We start from the raw sequence: 16,837 nt of genomic DNA, 5'->3' as shown, positions 1-16,837 counted from the left end.
ACTACCGTGTTCCAAAAGCGAAACTATTTTGTTTATACAGCACTGACAAGCACCGAAGTTTCCAAGCCTTGGTTCTCCTTCATTTACACGAAAAAATCTTTCGCCTTTTACTAATAACTTCCGTGGAAGAGAACAACACAATGGGCCTAAGGGTATTTTTTGTCGCCGCGGATTTTCCTGGTGTGTTTATCAAAAGTGTACGAGATCAAAAGTGTACGAGATCAACAGCTAGCGTAATCCGGATTCTCAATGCTCCTTTCCTATCAGAAGGCTATTGATCACGCCAAAATATCAAACGACATCCCACAAATGATTGAGCAACCGCTAATTATAAAAACAATTATATTCGTAACAATTGATAACATAGCGCGCGCACTTCCGTGACTACCGTTTTCCAAAAGCGAAACTATTTCTTTTATACAGCACTAACAAGCACCGAAGTTTCGAAGCCTTGGTTCTCCTTCATTTACACGAAAAAATCTTTCGCCTTTTACTAAAGATTTCCGTGGAGGAGAAAACACAATGGGCCTAAGGGTATTTTTTTCGCCCGCCGGATTTCCTGGCGGGTGTTATCAAAAGTGTACGAGATCAGCTGGCGTAATCCGGATTCCCAATGCTCCTTTTCTAGCAGAAGGCTATTGATCACGCCAAAATATCAAACGACATCCCACAATTTATTGAGCAACCGCTAATTATAAAAACAATTATATTCGTCACATTGATAACATTGCGCGCGCACTTCCGTGACTACCGTGTTCCAAAAGCGAAACTATTTCGTTTATACAGCACTGAACAAGCACCGAAATTTCCAAGCCTTGGTTCTCCTTCATTTACACGAAAAAATCTTTCGCCTTTTACTAAAGATTTCCGTGGAGGAGAAAAACACAATGGGCCTAAGGGTATTTTTTTTCGCCCGCCGGATATTCCTGGCGGGTGTTTATCAAAAGTGTACGAGATCAACAGCTGGCGTAATCCGGATTCCCAATGCTCCTTTTCCTAGCAGAAGACTATTGATCACGCCAAAATATCAAACGACATCCCACAATTTATTGAGCAACTGCTAATTATAAAAACAATTATATTCGTCACATTGATAACATTGCGCGCGCACTTCCGTGACTACCGTGTTCCAAAAGCGAAACTATTTCGTTTATACAGCACTGACAAGCACCAAGTTTCCAAGCCTTTTCTCCTTCATTTACACGAAAAAATCTTTCGCCTTTTACTAAAGATTTCCGTGGAGGAGAACAACACAATGGGCCTAAGGGTATTTTTTGTCGCCCGCCGGATATTCCTGGTGGGTGTTTATGAAAAGTGTACGAGATCAACAGCTGGCGTAATCCGGATTCCCAATGCTCCTTTTAGCAGAAGGCTATTGATCACGCCAAATATCAAACGACATCCCACAATTGATTGAGCAACTGCTAATTATAAAAACAATTATTTTCGTCACATTTGATAACATTGCGCGCGCACTTCCGTGACTACCGTGTTCCAAAAGCGAAACTATTTCGTTTATACAGCACTGACAAGCACCGAAGTTTCCAAGCCTTGGTTCTCCTTCATTTACACGAAAAAATCTTTCGCCTTTTACTAAAGATTTCCGTGGAGGAGAACAACACAATGGGCCTAAGGGTATTTTTTGTCGCCCGCCGGATTTTCCTGGCGGGTGTTTATCAAAAGTGTACGAGATCAACAGCTGGCGTAATCCGGATTCCCAATGCTCCTTTTCCTAGCAGAAGGCTATTGATCACGCCAAATTATCAAACGACATCCCACAATTGATTGAGCAACTGCTAATTATAAAAACAATTATATTCGTCACAATTGATAACATTGCGCGCGCACTTCCGTGACTACCGTGTTCCAAAAGCGAAACTATTTCGTTTATACAGCACTGACAAGCACCGAAGTTTCCAAGCCTTGGTTCTCCTTCATTTACACGAAAAAATCTTTCGCCTTTTACTAAAGATTTCCGTGGAGGAGAACAACACAATGGGCCTAAGGGTATTTTTTGTCGCCCGCCGGATTTTCCTGGCGGGTGTTTATCAAAAGTGTACGAGATCAACAGCTGGCGTAATCCGGATTCCCAATGCTCCTTTTCCTAGCAGAAGGCTATTGATCACGCCAAAATATCAAACGACATCCCACAATTGATTGAGCAACTGCTAATTATAAAAACAATTATATTCGTCACATTGATAACATTGCGCGCGCACTTCCGTGACTACCGTGTTCCAAAAGCGAAACTATTTCGTTTATACAGCACTAACAAGCACCGAAATTTCCAAGCCTTGGTTCTCCTTCATTTACACGAAAAAATCTTTCGCCTTTTACTAAAGACTTCCGTGGAAGAGAACAACACAATGGGCCTAAGGGTATTTTTTGTCCTCCGCCGGATTTTCGTGGCTGGTGTTTATCAAAAGTGTACGAGATCAACAGCTGGCGTAATCCGCATTCCCAATGCTTCTTTTCCTAGCAGAAGGCTATTGATCACGCCAAAATATCAAACGACATCCCAAAATTGATTGAGCAACTGCTAAATATAAAAACAATTATATTCGTCACATTTGATAACATTGCGCGCGCACTTCCGTGACTACCGTGTTCCAAAAGCGAAACTATTTCGTTTATACAGCACTGACAAGCACCGAAGTTTCCAAGCCTTGGTTCTCCTTCATTTACACGAAAAAATCTTTCGCCTTTTACTAATAACTTCCGTGGAAGAGAACAACACAATGGGCCTAAGGGTATTTTTTGTCGTCCGCTGGATTTTCCTGGTTTGTGTTTATCAAAAGTGTACGAGATCAAAAGTGGTGTACGAGATCAACAGCTAGCGTAATCCGGATTCTCAATGCTCCTTTTCCTAGCAGAAGGCTATTGATCACGCCAAAATATCAAACGACATCCCACAATTGATTGAGCAACCGCTAATTATAAAAACAATTATATTCGTCAATTGATAACATTGCGCGCGCACTTCCGTGACTACCGTGTTCCAAAAGCGAAACTATTTTGTTTATACAGCACTGACAAGCACCGAAGTTTCCAAGCCTTGGTTCTCCTTCATTTACACGAAAAAATCTTTCGCCTTTTACTAAAGATTTCCGTGGAGGAGAACAACACAATGGGCCTAAGGGTATTTTTTGTCGCCCGCCGGATTTTCCTGGCGGGTGTTTATCAAAAGTGTACGAGATCAACAGCTGGCGTAATCCGGATTCCCAATGCTCCTTTTCCTAGCAGAAGACTATTGATCACGCTAAAATATCAAACGACATCCCACAATTGATTGAGCAACTGCTAAATATAAAAAAAAATTATATTCGTCACAATTGATAACATTGCGCGCGCACTTCCGTGACTACCGTGTTCCAAAAGCGAAACTATTTCGTTTATACAGCACTAACAAGCACCGAAGTTTCCAAGCCTTGGTTCTCCTTCATTTACACGAAAAAATCTTTCGCCTTTTACTAAAGATTTCCGTGGAGGAGAACAACACAATGGGCCTAAGGGTATTTTTTGTCGCCCGCCGGATATTCCTGGTGGGTGTTTATGAAAAGTGTACGAGATCAACAGCTGGCGTAATCCGGATTCCCAATGCTCCTTTTCCTAGCAGAAGGCTATTGATCACGCCAAAATATCAAACGACATCCCAAAATTGATTGAGCAACTGCTAATTATAAAAACAATTATATTCGTCACATTTGATAACATTGCGCGCGCACTTCCGTAACTACCTTGTTCCAAAAGCGAAACTATTTCGTTTATACAGCACTGACAAGCACCAAAATTTCCAAGCTTTTGTTCTCCTTCATTTACACGAAAAAATCTTTCGCCTTTTACTAAAGATTTCCGTTGAGGAGAACAACACAATGGGCCTAGAGGTATTTTTTGTCGCCCGCCGGATTTTCCTGGCGGGTGTTTATCAAAAGTGTACGAGATCAACAGCTGACGTAATCCGGATTCCCAATGCTTCTTTTTATAGCAAAAGGCTATTGATCACGCTAAATTATCAAACGACATCCCACAATTGATTGAGCAACTGCTAATTATAAAAACAATTATATTCGTCACATTTGATAACATTACGTGCGCACTTCCGTGACTACCGTGTTCCAAAAGCGAAACTATTTCGTTTATACAGCACTAACAAGCACCGAAGTTTCCAAGCCTTGGTTCTCCTTCATTTACACGAAAAAATCTTTCGCCTTTTACTAAAGATTTCCGTGGAGGAGAACAACACAATGGGCCTAGTATTTTTTGTCGCCCGCCGGATTTCCTGGAGGGTGTTTATCAAAAGTGTACGAGATCAACAGCTGGCGTAATCCGGATTCCTAATGCTCCATTTTTCCTAGCAGAAGGCTATTGATCACGCAAAAATATCAAACGACATCCCACAATTGATTGAGCAACCGCTAATTATAAAAACAATTATATTCGTTACAATTGATAACATTGTGCGCGCACTTCCGTGACTACCGTGTTCCAAAAGCGAAACTATTTCGTTTATACAGCACTGACAAGCGAATTTCCAAGCCTTGGTTCTCCTTCATTTAAACGAAAAAATCTTTCGCCTTTTACTAAAGATTTCCGTGGAGGAGAACAACACAATGGGCCTAGAGGTATTTTTTGTCGCCCGCCGGATTTTCCTGGAGGGTGTTTTTCAAAAGTGTACGAGATCAACAGCTGGCGTTATCCGGATTCCCAATGCTCCTTTTCCTAGCAGAAGGCTATTGATCACGCTAAAATATCAAACGACATCCCAAAATTGATTGAGCAAGTGCTTATAAAAACAATTATATTCGTCACATTTGATAACATTGCGCGCGCACTTCCATGACTACCTTGTTCACAAAAGCGAAACTATTTCGTTTATACAGCACTGACAAGCACCGAAATTTCCAAGCCTTGGTTCTCCTTCATTTACACGAAAAAATCTTTCGCCTTTTACTAAAGATTTCCGTGGAGGAGAACAACACAATGGGCCTAGAGGTATTTTTTGTCGCCCGCCGGATTTTCCTGGCGGGTTTTATCAAAAGTGTACGAGATCAACAGCTGGCGTAATCCGGATTCCCAATGCTCCTTTTCCTAGCAGAAGGCTATTGATCACGCCAAAATATCAAACGACATCCCACAATTGATTGAGCAACTGCTAATTATAAAAACAATTATATTCGTCACATTTGATAACATTGCGCGCGCACTTCCGTGACTACCGTGTTCCAAAAGCGAAACTATTTCGTTTATACAGCACTGACAAGCACCGAAGTTTGCAAGCCTTGGTTCTCCTTCATTTACACGAAAAAATCTTTCGCCTTTTACTAAAGATTTCCGTGGAGGAGAACAACACAATGGGCCTAAGGGTATTTTTTGTCGCCCGCCGGATTTTCCTGGCGGGTGTTTATCAAAAGTGTACGAGATCAACAGCTGGCGTAATCCGGATTCCCAATGCTCCTTTTCCTAGCAGAAGGCTATTGATCACGCCAAATATCAAACGACATCCCACAATTGATTGAGCAACTGCTAATTATAAAAACAATTATATTCGTCACATTTGATAACATTGCGCGCGCACTTCCGTGACTACCGTTTCCAAAAGCGAAACTATTTCGTTTATACAGCACTGACAAGCAGAAGTTTCCAAGCCTTGGTTCTCCTTCATTTACACGAAAAAATCTTTCGCCTTTTACTAAAGATTTCCGTGGAGGAGAACAACACAATGGGCCTAAGGGTATTTTTTGTCGCCCGCCGGATTTTCCTGGCGGGTGTTTATCAAAAGTGTACGAGATCAACAGCTGGCGTAATCCGGATTCCCAATGCTCCTTTTCCTAGCAGAAGGCTATTGATCACGCCAAAATATCAAACGACATCCCACAATTGATTGAGCAACTGCTAATTATAAAAACAATTATATTCGTCACATTTGATAACATTGCGCGCGCACTTCCGTGACTACCGTGTTCCAAAAGCGAAACTATTTCGTTTATACAGCACTGACAAGCACCGAAGTTTCCAAGCCTTGGTTCTCCTTCATTTACACGAAAAAATCTTTCGCCTTTTACTAAAGATTTCCGTGGAGGAGAACAACACAATGGGCCTAGGGTATTTTTTGTCGCCCGCCGGATTTTCCTGGCGGGTGTTTATCAAAAGTGTACGAGATCAACAGCTGGCGTAATCCGGATTCCCAATGCTCCTTTTCCTAGCAGAAGGCTATTGATCACGCCAAAATATCAAACGACATCCCACAATTGATTGAGCAACTGCTAATTATAAAAACAATTATATTCGTCACATTTGATAACATTGCGCGCGCACTTCCGTGACTACCGTGTTCCAAAAGCGAAACTATTTCGTTTATACAGCACTGACAAGCACCGAAGTTTCCAAGCCTTGGTTCTCCTTCATTTACACGAAAAAATCTTTCGCCTTTTACTAAAGATTTCCGTGGAGGAGAACAACACAATGGGCCTAAGGTATTTTTTGTCGCCCGCCGGATTTTCCTAGCGGGTTTTATCAAAAGTGTACGAGATCAACAGCTGGCGTAATCCGGATTCCTAATGCTCCTTTTCCTAGCAGAAGGCTATTGATCACGCCAAAATATCAAACGACATCCCACAATTGATTGAGCAACTGCTAATTATAAAAACAATTAATTCGTCAAAATTGATAACATTGCGCGCGCACTTCCGTGACTACCGCGTTCCAAAAGCGAAACTATTTCGTTTATACAGCACTAACAAGCACCGAAGTTTCCAAGCCTTGGTTCTCCTTCATTTACACGAAAAAATCTTTCGCCTTTTACTAAAGATTTCCGTGGAGGAGAACAACACAATGGGCCTAAGGGTATTTTTTGTCGCCCGCCGGATTTTCCTGGCGGGTGTTTATCAAAAGTGTACGAGATCAACAGCTGGCGTAAACGGGATTCCCAATGCTCTTTTTCCTAGCAGAAGGCTATTGATCACGCCAAAATATCAAACGACATCCCACAATTGATTGAGCAACTCCTAATTATAAAAACAATTATATTCGTCACATTTGATAACATTGCGCGCGCACTTCCGTGCCTAACGTGTTCCAAAAGCGAAACTATTTCGTTTATACAGCACTGACAAGCATCGAAGTTTTCAAGCCTTGGTTCTTCTTCATTTACACGAAAAAATCTTTCGCCTTTTACTAAAGATTTCCGTGGAGGAGAACAACACAATGGGCCTAAGGGTTTTTTTGTCGCCCGCCGGATTTTCCTGGCGGGTGTTTATCAAAAGTGTACGAGATCAACAGCTGGCGTAATCCGGATTCCCAATGCTCCTTTTCCTGGCAGAAGGCTATTGACAACTCCAAAATATCAAAAAATACCACAATTGATTGAGCAATTGCTAATTATAAAAACAATTATATTCGTCACATTTGATAACATTGCGTGCGCACTTCTGTGACTACCGTGTTCCAAAAGCGAAACTATTTCGTTAATACAGCATTGACAAGCACCGAAGTTTCCAAGCCTTGGTTCTTCTTAATTTACACGAAAAAATCTTTCGCCTTTTACTAAAGATTTCCGTGGAGAAGAACAACACAATGGGCCTAAGGGTATTTTTTGTCGCTCGCCGGATTTTACTGGCGGGTGTTTATCAAAATTGTACGAGATCAACAGCTGGCGTAATCCGGATTCCCAATGCTGCTTTTCCTAGCAGAAGGCTATTGATGACGCAAAAATATCAAACGACATCCCACAATTGATTGAGCAACTGCTAATTATAAAAACAATTATATTCGTGACATTTGATAACATTGCGCGCGCACTTCCGTGCCTACCGTGTTCCAAAAGCGAAACTATTTCGTTTATACAGCAGTGACAAGCACCGAAGTTTCCAAGCCTTGGTTCTTCTTCATTTACACGAAAAAATCTTTCGCCTTTTACTAAAGATTTCCGTGGAAGAGAACAACACAATGGGCCTAAGGGTATTTTTTGTCGCCCGCCGGATTTTACGGGCGGGTGTTTATCAAAAGTGTACGAGATCAACTGCTGGCGTAATCCGGATTCCCAATGCTGCTTTTCCTAGAAGAAGGCTATTGATCAGGCCAAAATATCAAACGACATCCCACAATTGATTGAGCAACTGCTAATTATAAAAACAATTCTATTCGTCACATTTGATAACATTGCGCGCGCACTTCCGTGACTACCGTGTTCCAAAAGCGAAACTATTTCGTTTATACAGCACTGACAAGCACCGAAGTTTCCAAGCCTTGGTTCTCCTTCATTTACACGAAAAAATCTTTCGCCTTTTACTAAAGATTTCCGTGGAGGAGAACAACACAATGGGCCTAAGGGTATTTTTTGTCTCCCGCTGGATTTTACTGGCGGGTGTTTATCAAAAGTGTACGAGATCAACAGCTGGCGTAATCCGGATTCCCAATGCTCTTTTCCTAGCAGAAGGCTATTGATCACGCCAAAATACCAAACGACATCCCACAATTGATTGAGCAACTGCTAATTATAAAAACAATTCTATTCGTCACATTTGATAACATTGCGCGCGCACTTCCGTGACTACCGTGTTCCAAAAGCGAAACTATTTCGTTTATACAGCACTCACAAGCACCGAAGTTTCCAAGCCTTGGTTCTCCTTCATTTACACGAAAAAATCTTTCGCCTTTTACTAAAGATTTCCGTGGAGGAGAACAACACAATGGGCCTAAGGGTATTTTTTGTCGCCCGCTGGATTTTACTGGCGGGTGTTTATCAAAAGTGTACGAGATCAACAGCTGGCGTAATCCGGATTCCCAACGCTCATTTTCCTAGCAGAAGGCTATTGATCACGCCAAAATACCAAACGACATCCCACAATTGATTGGGCAACTGCTAATTATAAAAACAATTCTATTCGTCACATTTGACAACATTCCCGCGAACTTCCGTGACAACCGTGTTCCAAAAGCGAAACTACTTCGTTAATACAGCACTGACAAGCACCGAAGTTTCCAAGCCTTGGTTCTCCTTCATTTACACGAAAAAATCTTTCGCCTTTTACTAAAGATTTCCGTGGAGGAGAACAACACAATGAGCAACAAAATAGAACTCGTGTTTTAAAAGGTAAAAGATACTTAATTTACACAATATTAACACAATACTGCCCTGGCGTCCCCCAGGGCAGTATTTTGGGTCCATTGTTATTTACTATTTATATCAATTATTTGCCAACCACGGTTATTAACTCCAAAATGCTGCTTTATGCTGATGACGCGGTAATTTACTGTCATAATTCAAACCTTCAGGAGCTGGAAAAGGAACTGAATGAAGATCTTTTAATTATTGCCAAATGGTTGAATGATAATAAGTTGACTTTAAACCTTGAAAAAACCGAATGTATGCTTATTGGTAGCAGTCGCAAGCTTGCAGGAAACATTCCGACGCTGTCAGTATCTATTTCTAATTATGGAATTAGTAATGTAAATAGTTTTAAGTATTTAGGGGTGTTTTTAAGCAATGATCTTACATGTTCAAAGCATATAGATTACTTAACGTCCAAGATTAATCAAAGGCTTGGGCTTTTAAGAAGAATTAAGTATCTTTTACCTTTTAAAGCACGAGTTCTATTTTATAATGGCTTAGTTCTCCCTCTGTTTGATTATGCAGATGTTGTATGGAGAGATAAAAATAATATTACGCTTATGAATAAGCTGCAGACACTGCAAAATAAGGCTGCTAAAATCATTTTGGATAAACCACTATATTCATTTGCCTCAGAAGCACTTGGCAAGTTAAATTGGATTACACTAGAGCAAAGAAGATTTTACCAAAAATGTCTATTTGTGTATAAGTGCGTAAATGGTTACATCTATCATTCTATGGATTTATTAACAGCAGGAGATGTGCATGGTTACAACACGAGAAATAAGGATAAACTCAGACTACCCCATGTTACACGTAATTGGACAAGCAGAGAATGTGCTATCAAGCTGTGAACGATTGGAACAGTCTCGAAATAGATATCAGAACTTCGTTAAATATCAAACTTTTTAAAAAAAAATTGCTGAATAGTTTGTAGTATTTAGCATAAATTCTATTGTCATAATTTTAAATATAACCTAGGTTTGCATGCGATTTAATAATTAACTCAGGTCCTTTTTGAAAATCATCTTGTATGAAAAAGTTTCCTGAATAAATATTTTTATTATTATTATTATTATTATTATTATTATTATTATTATTTTTATTATTATTATTATTATTATTATTATTATTATTATTATTATTATTATTATTATTATTATTATTACTATTATTACTATTATTATTATTATTATTATTACTATTATTATTATTATTATTATTATTATTATTATTATTATTATTATTATTATTATTATTATTATTATTATTATTTTTATTATTTTTATTATTATTATTATTATTATTATTATTATTATTATTATTATTATTATTATTATTATTATTATTATTATTATTATTATTATTATCATTATTATTATTATTATTATTATTTATTATTAAAAATCTTTATACAGGATAAAAACATCAGTATATTTACAACTATGTATACAATTAAGTTTCACAGGAATAAAACTGCTATCCTTGTTTGTCCTGTTAAAAAGATAATTAATTTTGTACTGATAACTATAAACCTAAATAAGACTTATTTCGTTAAAATCAAACTATAATCTAAGAATCTATAAAAAAGTCTATAAAAACTTACAGTCAGGGAGCAAGGATTTAAACTTGTTAAGTTCCGGTTCCGTTCTTAATTTTAATGGAAGGCTATTATAAAGTTTAGCTCCACCAAAGTGTAACCCCTGTTTAGCTGTCTCTAACTTTACTGGAGGTAGTCGCAATGAATGATTATTATTCCTCGTTTCCTTTGAATGACTAATTGTTTCAAAATAATTATTAAAAATCATGCTGTTTGTATGCTGTTCGATACATTTTCTTACTAACATACAGTTCTGTCTTTGGATGACTTCATGGATATCCGCAAGTGCATCATTTCCTGTTTTGATTTTGGCTCTATTTAGCAAAGAATTCAAACGCTCTTTTTGAGTTCGAGTATACGTCAGCTTAACTGGACCAGCATAGGTCAGAATTGAAAGTATCATCATGTTAAATATCTGTGCAGCTGCGTTGATATCCAGGTATTCTCTCAAGCTTTTCAGCAATCTTAGACGGTTGCTCGCGCGTTTATAAGCTCGGGTAAAATTAGAAGGTAACGTAAGAGCGCTATCAATGACATTGCCAAGATAGACGTACTCTGTTACAAAAGAGATTGAGATACCATTATAATTGATCTTGAGCTCTCTACCGTGTTGCTTTACGCGCTTTGTAGTACCAAACAGCATTGCCTCCGTCTTACCTTTCTTGAGGTTGAGCAGAAGTTCATTTTCTCTGCAATAATTACCTATGCTTTCCATTTCCAATTTCAAAACTTTTTCAGTAACATCAATATTTTTATTTGCGTAGTATATGACGGTATCATCAGCATACTTTATAACATGGCAATTTATGTTTTCAACGAGGTCATTAAAGAAAACAATAAATAAGAGCGGACCCAAGATTGAGCCCTGCGCGACCCCACAACAAATAGGCTCAGGACTCGATCTAACGCTCTCGATTTCAACTGTCTGAGTCCTATTGAACAGATAATCTGTGAACCAACTTTATTCTTTCCCCTTGACTCCGTACATATTCAGTTTATTTTGTAATAATCCATGTCCTATAGTATCGAATGCTTTCGATAGGTCAAGATACACAGCCCCAATCATATTCCCATTGTTCATTTCTTTCCGAATATTATCACACAGAAGTGCTGCGGCCATCTTAGTCGATCGATTTCAACGTGAAGCTCGAACACATTCAATGAACAACGATTATAACGAAGTCACAGAATTTAAACCGTATTTGTATAACAGAGAGCATTACATACCATCTGAAACTTACAAAGCGCGTATTTTTACTATGACCTGTAAGGCAAGAATCGTCTACCGAAACTTCCACTTACAGTCAGAACGAAGTTTTCAAGGTAAGATATATTCAAGTAACATCTCGAATAGTTCTTGTATGGAATATAAATGTTGTTTGAGATGTTTAAACCGTAAAGAAGCATAACATCTTCCACTTCCAAAGCATCTTCTGAAAACATTGCTAAAATAGCCATCTTGTATTCAGCTCTGTTTATGATTACAAAATATGTATCGTGTTCGTAGTCCTACAACTGTGACAGAACTGCTCAATTCAAATATCCCGCTGCACGAAGACTTAAGACGAAGACTATTATTCCCAGTCTACCTCGGCCGAAAAACGTCTTCGTCTTCGTACTTCGTTTCCTTGCTCAAACTCGCTAATGTTTAAACGAGAACACGTACCACATTCTTTTCTCAAGAAAATACAACATAATTAGACCATCAGCGATTTGTTGTCACAGACCGTTCTCTTTCAAGCGAGAGGGGCGAACAGGGCTTGCACGGGAATCGAACCCGTGACCTCTCGCACCCTAAGCGAGAATCATACCACTAGACCAGCAAGCCAAGTACAGAGCAGGGGAAGTGTTCTTTTTCATCGCTCACAATAAAGACGATGTATAGCATGCATGGAAAAATATAAAAATCTTTTCATGTCACATTTTTTACAAGCCAAGTTACTCTAAGTGAAAAAAGACTTGTAGGAATCTTAAATCACTGTTAGTACTGAGACCAGACAAACGCAATGGTAGAAAATAGACGATTATTCGTAAACACGATAAGAAACTAGGTTTTAACCCTAAAGTCTTGAACGACGGAATTGGTTTCATTCAGTTCTAAACATTTTTACCGCGTAGCTGAACTATGAGGCTACACAAGAAGTTTCATTATTTACAATCCCAAAGTTTAAGGTGTAGGTACGTTACCTATATGAAAAAGCTTTGCTATTGGTTGATGATAACAATAGAACACAATAAAACACAATGACTTATCATATATATTGATTTATAAAGAAAAAGTCATAAAAATAGTTCAGTATTGCTATATATATACACAAGAAGCCGGTCAAAAAACTCGTTCATGTTCGTAGATACTTATTAAGTTTAAGTGGAAAATGTGGAAAGCCTCGTCAGAGATTCGAACTCTGGACCCCTGGTTTACTAGCCCAGTGCTCTAACCACAGAGCTAAGGAGGCACCCAGAAAAAAACGCATGCGCAAATAGAAATGTAGAAAAATGTTTCAAAAAACGTATTTTGCAGGTAAATTTTTTCACAGCGATTATTGAATTCGTAATGATCACAAATATTGAAGTCTTTTACTCACCCTTACCATACACAGTTAAAAAAATTAAGCCTTATCAGAGAATTGAACTCCGGACACCTGGTTTACGAGACGAGTGCTCTAACCACTGAGCTAATAAGGCAAGTAGGCAAACCCTAATCCCTGTGAACTGCCTGATTTCTATCAATAATTAATTCCTATGATAAAAGCTTCCGCCAACCGTCACAGCGAGTTCCCCGAGACCCTTTCTTTTTTCTCAGTCTTATTATAATTCCAAAATTCTGCTGGCAATTGAAAAGCAGTTTGGAAGGCATACCAATTCCAGAGAACCTATTAATGTGCCCACGACGTAAAATCTGTGGTAAAATAAACAGGTAAGTTCCAAGCTATCCGTGGTAAAGGAAAATAAGCGACTCCTAAGCCATTATGTAGTCGTGGCCGAGTGGTTAAGGCGACAGACTTGAAATCTGTTGGGATATTCCCGCGCAGGTTCAAATCCTGCCGACTACGACTCTTAATAGTCCGAAAGATGATCATGTAACACGAGAAGTTGTTTGCCACCAGGTGGAATTTCGTTTGAAAACATACGACATAATATTTTTTTTCATTTTTTAAAAAATACCAGTCAGAGCAGTTAAAATTTCTAATACTTGATGTGAAATGGTTAATATTATACCCTTTTAACGCAAATTTATGCATTCCCATTCGGTTACAAAAAAATAATGTAAATAAACATGGTGATTGGACTAAAACGTAATTACCTCTTGTCAAAGGGACCTCTATTCAGAAATTATTGCTTTTTTATAGGCTTGTTTTCAACAGCAAAATGGGATGTTTTCCGCACGAATTAACGGAAGTCTCTTGAACCTTAGTTTTTCATGTAATATACCGGATTTTTTTAAAATTACACCGAAAGATAATGAACTAATTCCCCAGGTGTGGCTTGCTGGTATAGTGGTATGATTCCCGCTTTGGGTGCGAGAGGTCACGGGTTCGATTCCCGTGCAAGCCCTGATCGCCCTCATAACTTGAAATTTTTGCGCGATTGACTTTCTTTCTTAGCTTTTAAGAAAGAAAGCAGTGTTGAACTCAAGTTGCAATCTCCCGATAAAACTTTTCCCATGCAGCATCAATCCTTTCAATATACATGCAAGGAGGAGATCTAGTATGCATAAATGTAGACGTTGTAGGCATGTCAACAATGAAGACCTTGTCAATCATCATATACAAGTACTGAACATCAGGAAAATGAATTCGTGCGACTTTTTTATAGTGCGTGGCACATTTTTCACAACTCAAGAATAATTTGTAACTCAAAAATAACACTGTAACATTTTCAACTATCATATCACCGTATGATTACCATTTCCATCGTTTATAAGATAATCTCATTAACGGTGTTTGTGAAAGCTACAGAATTGATCCACCAAACTTTAACACTAATATTTTTCCTTTTAGGTTTAGCTTGGCAGGAATAACTATTTTTCGCCGATAATTCATTTTACCTTTTTCGAAAGTATTACAGGTTTGCCTTATTAGCTCTGTGGTTAGAGCACTGGTCTCGTAAACCAGGGGTCCGGAGTTCAACTCTCTGATCAGGCTTGATTTTTTTTAACTGTGTATGGTAAGGGTGAGTAAAAGACTTAAATATTTGTGATCATTACGCATTTAATAATCGCCGTGAAAAAATTTACCTGCAAAATACGTTTTTTGAAACATTTGTTTACATTTCTATTTGCGCATGTTTTTTTTCTGGGTGCCTCCTTAGCTCAGTGTTTAGAGCACTGGTTGTAAACCAGGGGTCAGAGTTGAATCTCTGAGGAGGCTTTCCACATTTTCCACTTAAACTTAATAAGTATCTACGAACATGAACGAGTTTTTTGACCGGCTTCTTGTATATAACGATACTGAACAAAGTTTCATGACTTGTTCTTTATAAATCAATATCTATAATAATTCATTGGGTTTTATTGACATGTGTTCCATTGTTATCATCAACCAAGAGCAAAGCTTGTTCATATAGGTAACGTATACCTAACCCTTAAACTTGGGCATGGTAAATAATGAAACTTCTTATGCAGGCTCATCTTATATAAGTTCTAATTTGAAATAAAAAAGCGTGTAATATCTTATACTGTAGAGAACAACTAATAAAAATAAAAACTTAACCCCATGACCAAAACTGCTAAGGCTCGAAATCAGAATTAGCAGCCATTGATTGCAGTTGAATTGCTGTCTCGGATATGCTGCTAAATGCTGTGATGCACAATCACTGATGCATGATCTATTTACACGCCCTGTGAACTGCCTGATTTCTATCAATAATTAATTCCTATGATAAAAGCTTCCGCCAACCGTCACAGCGAGTTCCCCGAGACCCTTTCTTTTTTTTCAGTCTTATTATAATTCCAAAATTCTGCTGGCAATTGAAAAGCAGTTTGGAAGGCATACCAATTCCAGAGAACCTATTAATGTGCCCACGACGTAAAATCTGTGGTAAAATAAACAGGTAAGTTCCAAGCTATCCGTGATAAAGCAAAATAAGCAAAACCTAAGCAATTATGTAGTCGTGGCCGAGTGGTTAAGGTGACAGACTTGAAATCTGTTGGGATATTCCCGCGCAGGTTCAAATCCTGCCGACTACAACCCTCTATAGTCTGGAAGATGTTCATAGAAACTGTTTGCCACCAGGTGGAATTTCGTTTCAAATTTCAAAACATACGACATAATATTTTTTTAATTTTTTAGAAAATACCAGTCAGAGCAGTTAAAATTTCTAATACTTGATATGAAATGGTTAATATTATACCCTTTTAACGCAAATTTATGCATTTCCATTCGTTTACTAAAAAAATGTAAAACAGGTATGCACGATCAGGGAGTGTAGCTCAGTGGTAGAGCATTCGACTCCACATGCATGTTCTAAAAATTTGTAAAACGGGGGTCCATACCTGGAATACAGGGAATATAATTACTTTATCTTAATAATGAGCGTGCATACATATATTGTAGAGCCAGGAATTTCTCAGTAATTTTTCTAGGTGTTTATGTCCTGTGGTGTAATGGTTAGCACTTCGGGCTCTGAGTAGGATAAATTATATAATTGCTATAGTTGCCCATATACTTTTGTAAAAGTTTTTACAAAACTATGCAAAAGCCTCATAAGAGAGTTGAACTCTGGACCCCTGGTTTACAAGACCAGTGCTCTAACCACTGAGCTAATGAGGCGTATGTGCAAGCTTAACACAAATATAATTATATGAATACTTTATCCTAATAATGTGCATGCGCGTAGCAAACTACATATTTATATACTATGCAGCCAACATTCGTCAGTAAGTTTGATAGATTTTTAGGGTCTGTGGTGTAATGGTTATCATTTCGGACTCTGACTTCGAGAATCGGAGTTCAATTCTTGGTAGAAACTCTTTGAAAACATTCATTTTCCGTTTTTATGTATTTTTTTATTTCAGGCTTTCTCTTACAGGTATCTAAGAATATAGCATATGACAGGTATGCTGCATGGAACGCTCAGAGAGAGAGTAGCATATAGTGGTAAAGCATCCGACTGCTGGTTGACAGGTC

The 16,837-nt window shown here is 38.3% G+C and overlaps 1 protein-coding gene and 32 non-coding genes across 33 annotated transcripts; 30 read left to right on the top strand and 3 right to left on the bottom strand.

The window, feature by feature from the left end:
* Nucleotides 1-63: 63 nt before the first annotated feature.
* LOC114542323 lies at nucleotides 64-183 on the top strand. The gene has a single exon (XR_003689598.1). It is a non-coding gene; the product is annotated as a U5 spliceosomal RNA (small nuclear RNA).
* A 263-nt stretch (nucleotides 184-446) lies between these two features.
* On the top strand, nucleotides 447-567 carry LOC114542304. Its single transcript, XR_003689580.1, has one exon. It is a non-coding gene; the product is annotated as a U5 spliceosomal RNA (small nuclear RNA).
* Nucleotides 568-810: 243 nt separating this feature from the next.
* LOC114542301 lies at nucleotides 811-933 on the top strand. The gene has a single exon (XR_003689577.1). It is a non-coding gene; the product is annotated as a U5 spliceosomal RNA (small nuclear RNA).
* Nucleotides 934-1,180: 247 nt separating this feature from the next.
* On the top strand, nucleotides 1,181-1,301 carry LOC114542314. The gene has a single exon (XR_003689589.1). It is a non-coding gene; the product is annotated as a U5 spliceosomal RNA (small nuclear RNA).
* Nucleotides 1,302-1,546: 245 nt separating this feature from the next.
* LOC114542283 lies at nucleotides 1,547-1,669 on the top strand. The gene has a single exon (XR_003689560.1). It is a non-coding gene; the product is annotated as a U5 spliceosomal RNA (small nuclear RNA).
* A 249-nt stretch (nucleotides 1,670-1,918) lies between these two features.
* On the top strand, nucleotides 1,919-2,041 carry LOC114542328. The gene has a single exon (XR_003689602.1). It is a non-coding gene; the product is annotated as a U5 spliceosomal RNA (small nuclear RNA).
* Nucleotides 2,042-2,289: 248 nt separating this feature from the next.
* Nucleotides 2,290-2,411, top strand: LOC114542316. Its single transcript, XR_003689591.1, has one exon. It is a non-coding gene; the product is annotated as a U5 spliceosomal RNA (small nuclear RNA).
* A 250-nt stretch (nucleotides 2,412-2,661) lies between these two features.
* Nucleotides 2,662-2,783, top strand: LOC114542324. The gene has a single exon (XR_003689599.1). It is a non-coding gene; the product is annotated as a U5 spliceosomal RNA (small nuclear RNA).
* Nucleotides 2,784-3,050: 267 nt separating this feature from the next.
* LOC114542317 lies at nucleotides 3,051-3,173 on the top strand. Its single transcript, XR_003689592.1, has one exon. It is a non-coding gene; the product is annotated as a U5 spliceosomal RNA (small nuclear RNA).
* Nucleotides 3,174-3,423: 250 nt separating this feature from the next.
* LOC114542292 lies at nucleotides 3,424-3,546 on the top strand. The gene has a single exon (XR_003689569.1). It is a non-coding gene; the product is annotated as a U5 spliceosomal RNA (small nuclear RNA).
* A 249-nt stretch (nucleotides 3,547-3,795) lies between these two features.
* Nucleotides 3,796-3,918, top strand: LOC114542310. The gene has a single exon (XR_003689586.1). It is a non-coding gene; the product is annotated as a U5 spliceosomal RNA (small nuclear RNA).
* Nucleotides 3,919-4,167: 249 nt separating this feature from the next.
* On the top strand, nucleotides 4,168-4,288 carry LOC114542306. Its single transcript, XR_003689582.1, has one exon. It is a non-coding gene; the product is annotated as a U5 spliceosomal RNA (small nuclear RNA).
* Nucleotides 4,289-4,533: 245 nt separating this feature from the next.
* Nucleotides 4,534-4,656, top strand: LOC114542289. The gene has a single exon (XR_003689566.1). It is a non-coding gene; the product is annotated as a U5 spliceosomal RNA (small nuclear RNA).
* Nucleotides 4,657-4,903: 247 nt separating this feature from the next.
* LOC114542285 lies at nucleotides 4,904-5,026 on the top strand. Its single transcript, XR_003689562.1, has one exon. It is a non-coding gene; the product is annotated as a U5 spliceosomal RNA (small nuclear RNA).
* Nucleotides 5,027-5,274: 248 nt separating this feature from the next.
* On the top strand, nucleotides 5,275-5,397 carry LOC114542305. Its single transcript, XR_003689581.1, has one exon. It is a non-coding gene; the product is annotated as a U5 spliceosomal RNA (small nuclear RNA).
* Nucleotides 5,398-5,642: 245 nt separating this feature from the next.
* LOC114542293 lies at nucleotides 5,643-5,765 on the top strand. The gene has a single exon (XR_003689570.1). It is a non-coding gene; the product is annotated as a U5 spliceosomal RNA (small nuclear RNA).
* A 249-nt stretch (nucleotides 5,766-6,014) lies between these two features.
* On the top strand, nucleotides 6,015-6,136 carry LOC114542294. Its single transcript, XR_003689571.1, has one exon. It is a non-coding gene; the product is annotated as a U5 spliceosomal RNA (small nuclear RNA).
* A 249-nt stretch (nucleotides 6,137-6,385) lies between these two features.
* LOC114542299 lies at nucleotides 6,386-6,507 on the top strand. Its single transcript, XR_003689575.1, has one exon. It is a non-coding gene; the product is annotated as a U5 spliceosomal RNA (small nuclear RNA).
* A 247-nt stretch (nucleotides 6,508-6,754) lies between these two features.
* LOC114542282 lies at nucleotides 6,755-6,877 on the top strand. The gene has a single exon (XR_003689559.1). It is a non-coding gene; the product is annotated as a U5 spliceosomal RNA (small nuclear RNA).
* Nucleotides 6,878-7,126: 249 nt separating this feature from the next.
* LOC114542302 lies at nucleotides 7,127-7,248 on the top strand. The gene has a single exon (XR_003689578.1). It is a non-coding gene; the product is annotated as a U5 spliceosomal RNA (small nuclear RNA).
* A 247-nt stretch (nucleotides 7,249-7,495) lies between these two features.
* Nucleotides 7,496-7,618, top strand: LOC114542298. The gene has a single exon (XR_003689574.1). It is a non-coding gene; the product is annotated as a U5 spliceosomal RNA (small nuclear RNA).
* A 249-nt stretch (nucleotides 7,619-7,867) lies between these two features.
* Nucleotides 7,868-7,990, top strand: LOC114542303. Its single transcript, XR_003689579.1, has one exon. It is a non-coding gene; the product is annotated as a U5 spliceosomal RNA (small nuclear RNA).
* A 249-nt stretch (nucleotides 7,991-8,239) lies between these two features.
* On the top strand, nucleotides 8,240-8,362 carry LOC114542288. Its single transcript, XR_003689565.1, has one exon. It is a non-coding gene; the product is annotated as a U5 spliceosomal RNA (small nuclear RNA).
* Nucleotides 8,363-8,610: 248 nt separating this feature from the next.
* Nucleotides 8,611-8,733, top strand: LOC114542287. The gene has a single exon (XR_003689564.1). It is a non-coding gene; the product is annotated as a U5 spliceosomal RNA (small nuclear RNA).
* A 248-nt stretch (nucleotides 8,734-8,981) lies between these two features.
* On the top strand, nucleotides 8,982-9,100 carry LOC114542321. The gene has a single exon (XR_003689596.1). It is a non-coding gene; the product is annotated as a U5 spliceosomal RNA (small nuclear RNA).
* A 131-nt stretch (nucleotides 9,101-9,231) lies between these two features.
* Nucleotides 9,232-9,963, top strand: LOC114542280. Its single transcript, XM_028561955.1, has one exon. The coding sequence runs from the start codon at nucleotides 9,367-9,369 to the stop codon at nucleotides 9,961-9,963; it is 597 nt and encodes a 198-aa protein (XP_028417756.1). The 5' UTR covers nucleotides 9,232-9,366.
* Nucleotides 9,964-12,465: 2,502 nt separating this feature from the next.
* On the bottom strand, nucleotides 12,466-12,537 carry Trnap-agg. The gene has a single exon. It is a non-coding gene; the product is annotated as a tRNA-Pro (tRNA).
* A 784-nt stretch (nucleotides 12,538-13,321) lies between these two features.
* Trnat-cgu lies at nucleotides 13,322-13,394 on the bottom strand. Its single transcript has one exon. It is a non-coding gene; the product is annotated as a tRNA-Thr (tRNA).
* A 286-nt stretch (nucleotides 13,395-13,680) lies between these two features.
* On the top strand, nucleotides 13,681-13,762 carry Trnas-uga. Its single transcript has one exon. It is a non-coding gene; the product is annotated as a tRNA-Ser (tRNA).
* A 430-nt stretch (nucleotides 13,763-14,192) lies between these two features.
* Trnap-ugg lies at nucleotides 14,193-14,264 on the top strand. Its single transcript has one exon. It is a non-coding gene; the product is annotated as a tRNA-Pro (tRNA).
* Nucleotides 14,265-14,781: 517 nt separating this feature from the next.
* On the top strand, nucleotides 14,782-14,854 carry Trnat-cgu. Its single transcript has one exon. It is a non-coding gene; the product is annotated as a tRNA-Thr (tRNA).
* A 961-nt stretch (nucleotides 14,855-15,815) lies between these two features.
* Trnas-uga lies at nucleotides 15,816-15,897 on the top strand. Its single transcript has one exon. It is a non-coding gene; the product is annotated as a tRNA-Ser (tRNA).
* Nucleotides 15,898-16,407: 510 nt separating this feature from the next.
* On the bottom strand, nucleotides 16,408-16,480 carry Trnat-ugu. Its single transcript has one exon. It is a non-coding gene; the product is annotated as a tRNA-Thr (tRNA).
* Between the last annotated feature and the right edge of the window lie 357 nt (nucleotides 16,481-16,837).

The sequence above is a fragment of the Dendronephthya gigantea genome, unplaced genomic scaffold (assembly GCF_004324835.1).
Source record: "Dendronephthya gigantea isolate DGI-Jeju-01 unplaced genomic scaffold, DenGig_1.0 000346F, whole genome shotgun sequence".
Classification (NCBI taxonomy): Eukaryota; Metazoa; Cnidaria; class Anthozoa; order Malacalcyonacea; family Nephtheidae; genus Dendronephthya; species Dendronephthya gigantea.
The sequence above is the reverse complement of the archived record's forward strand: the minus strand, read 5'-3'. Positions and strand labels throughout refer to the sequence as shown.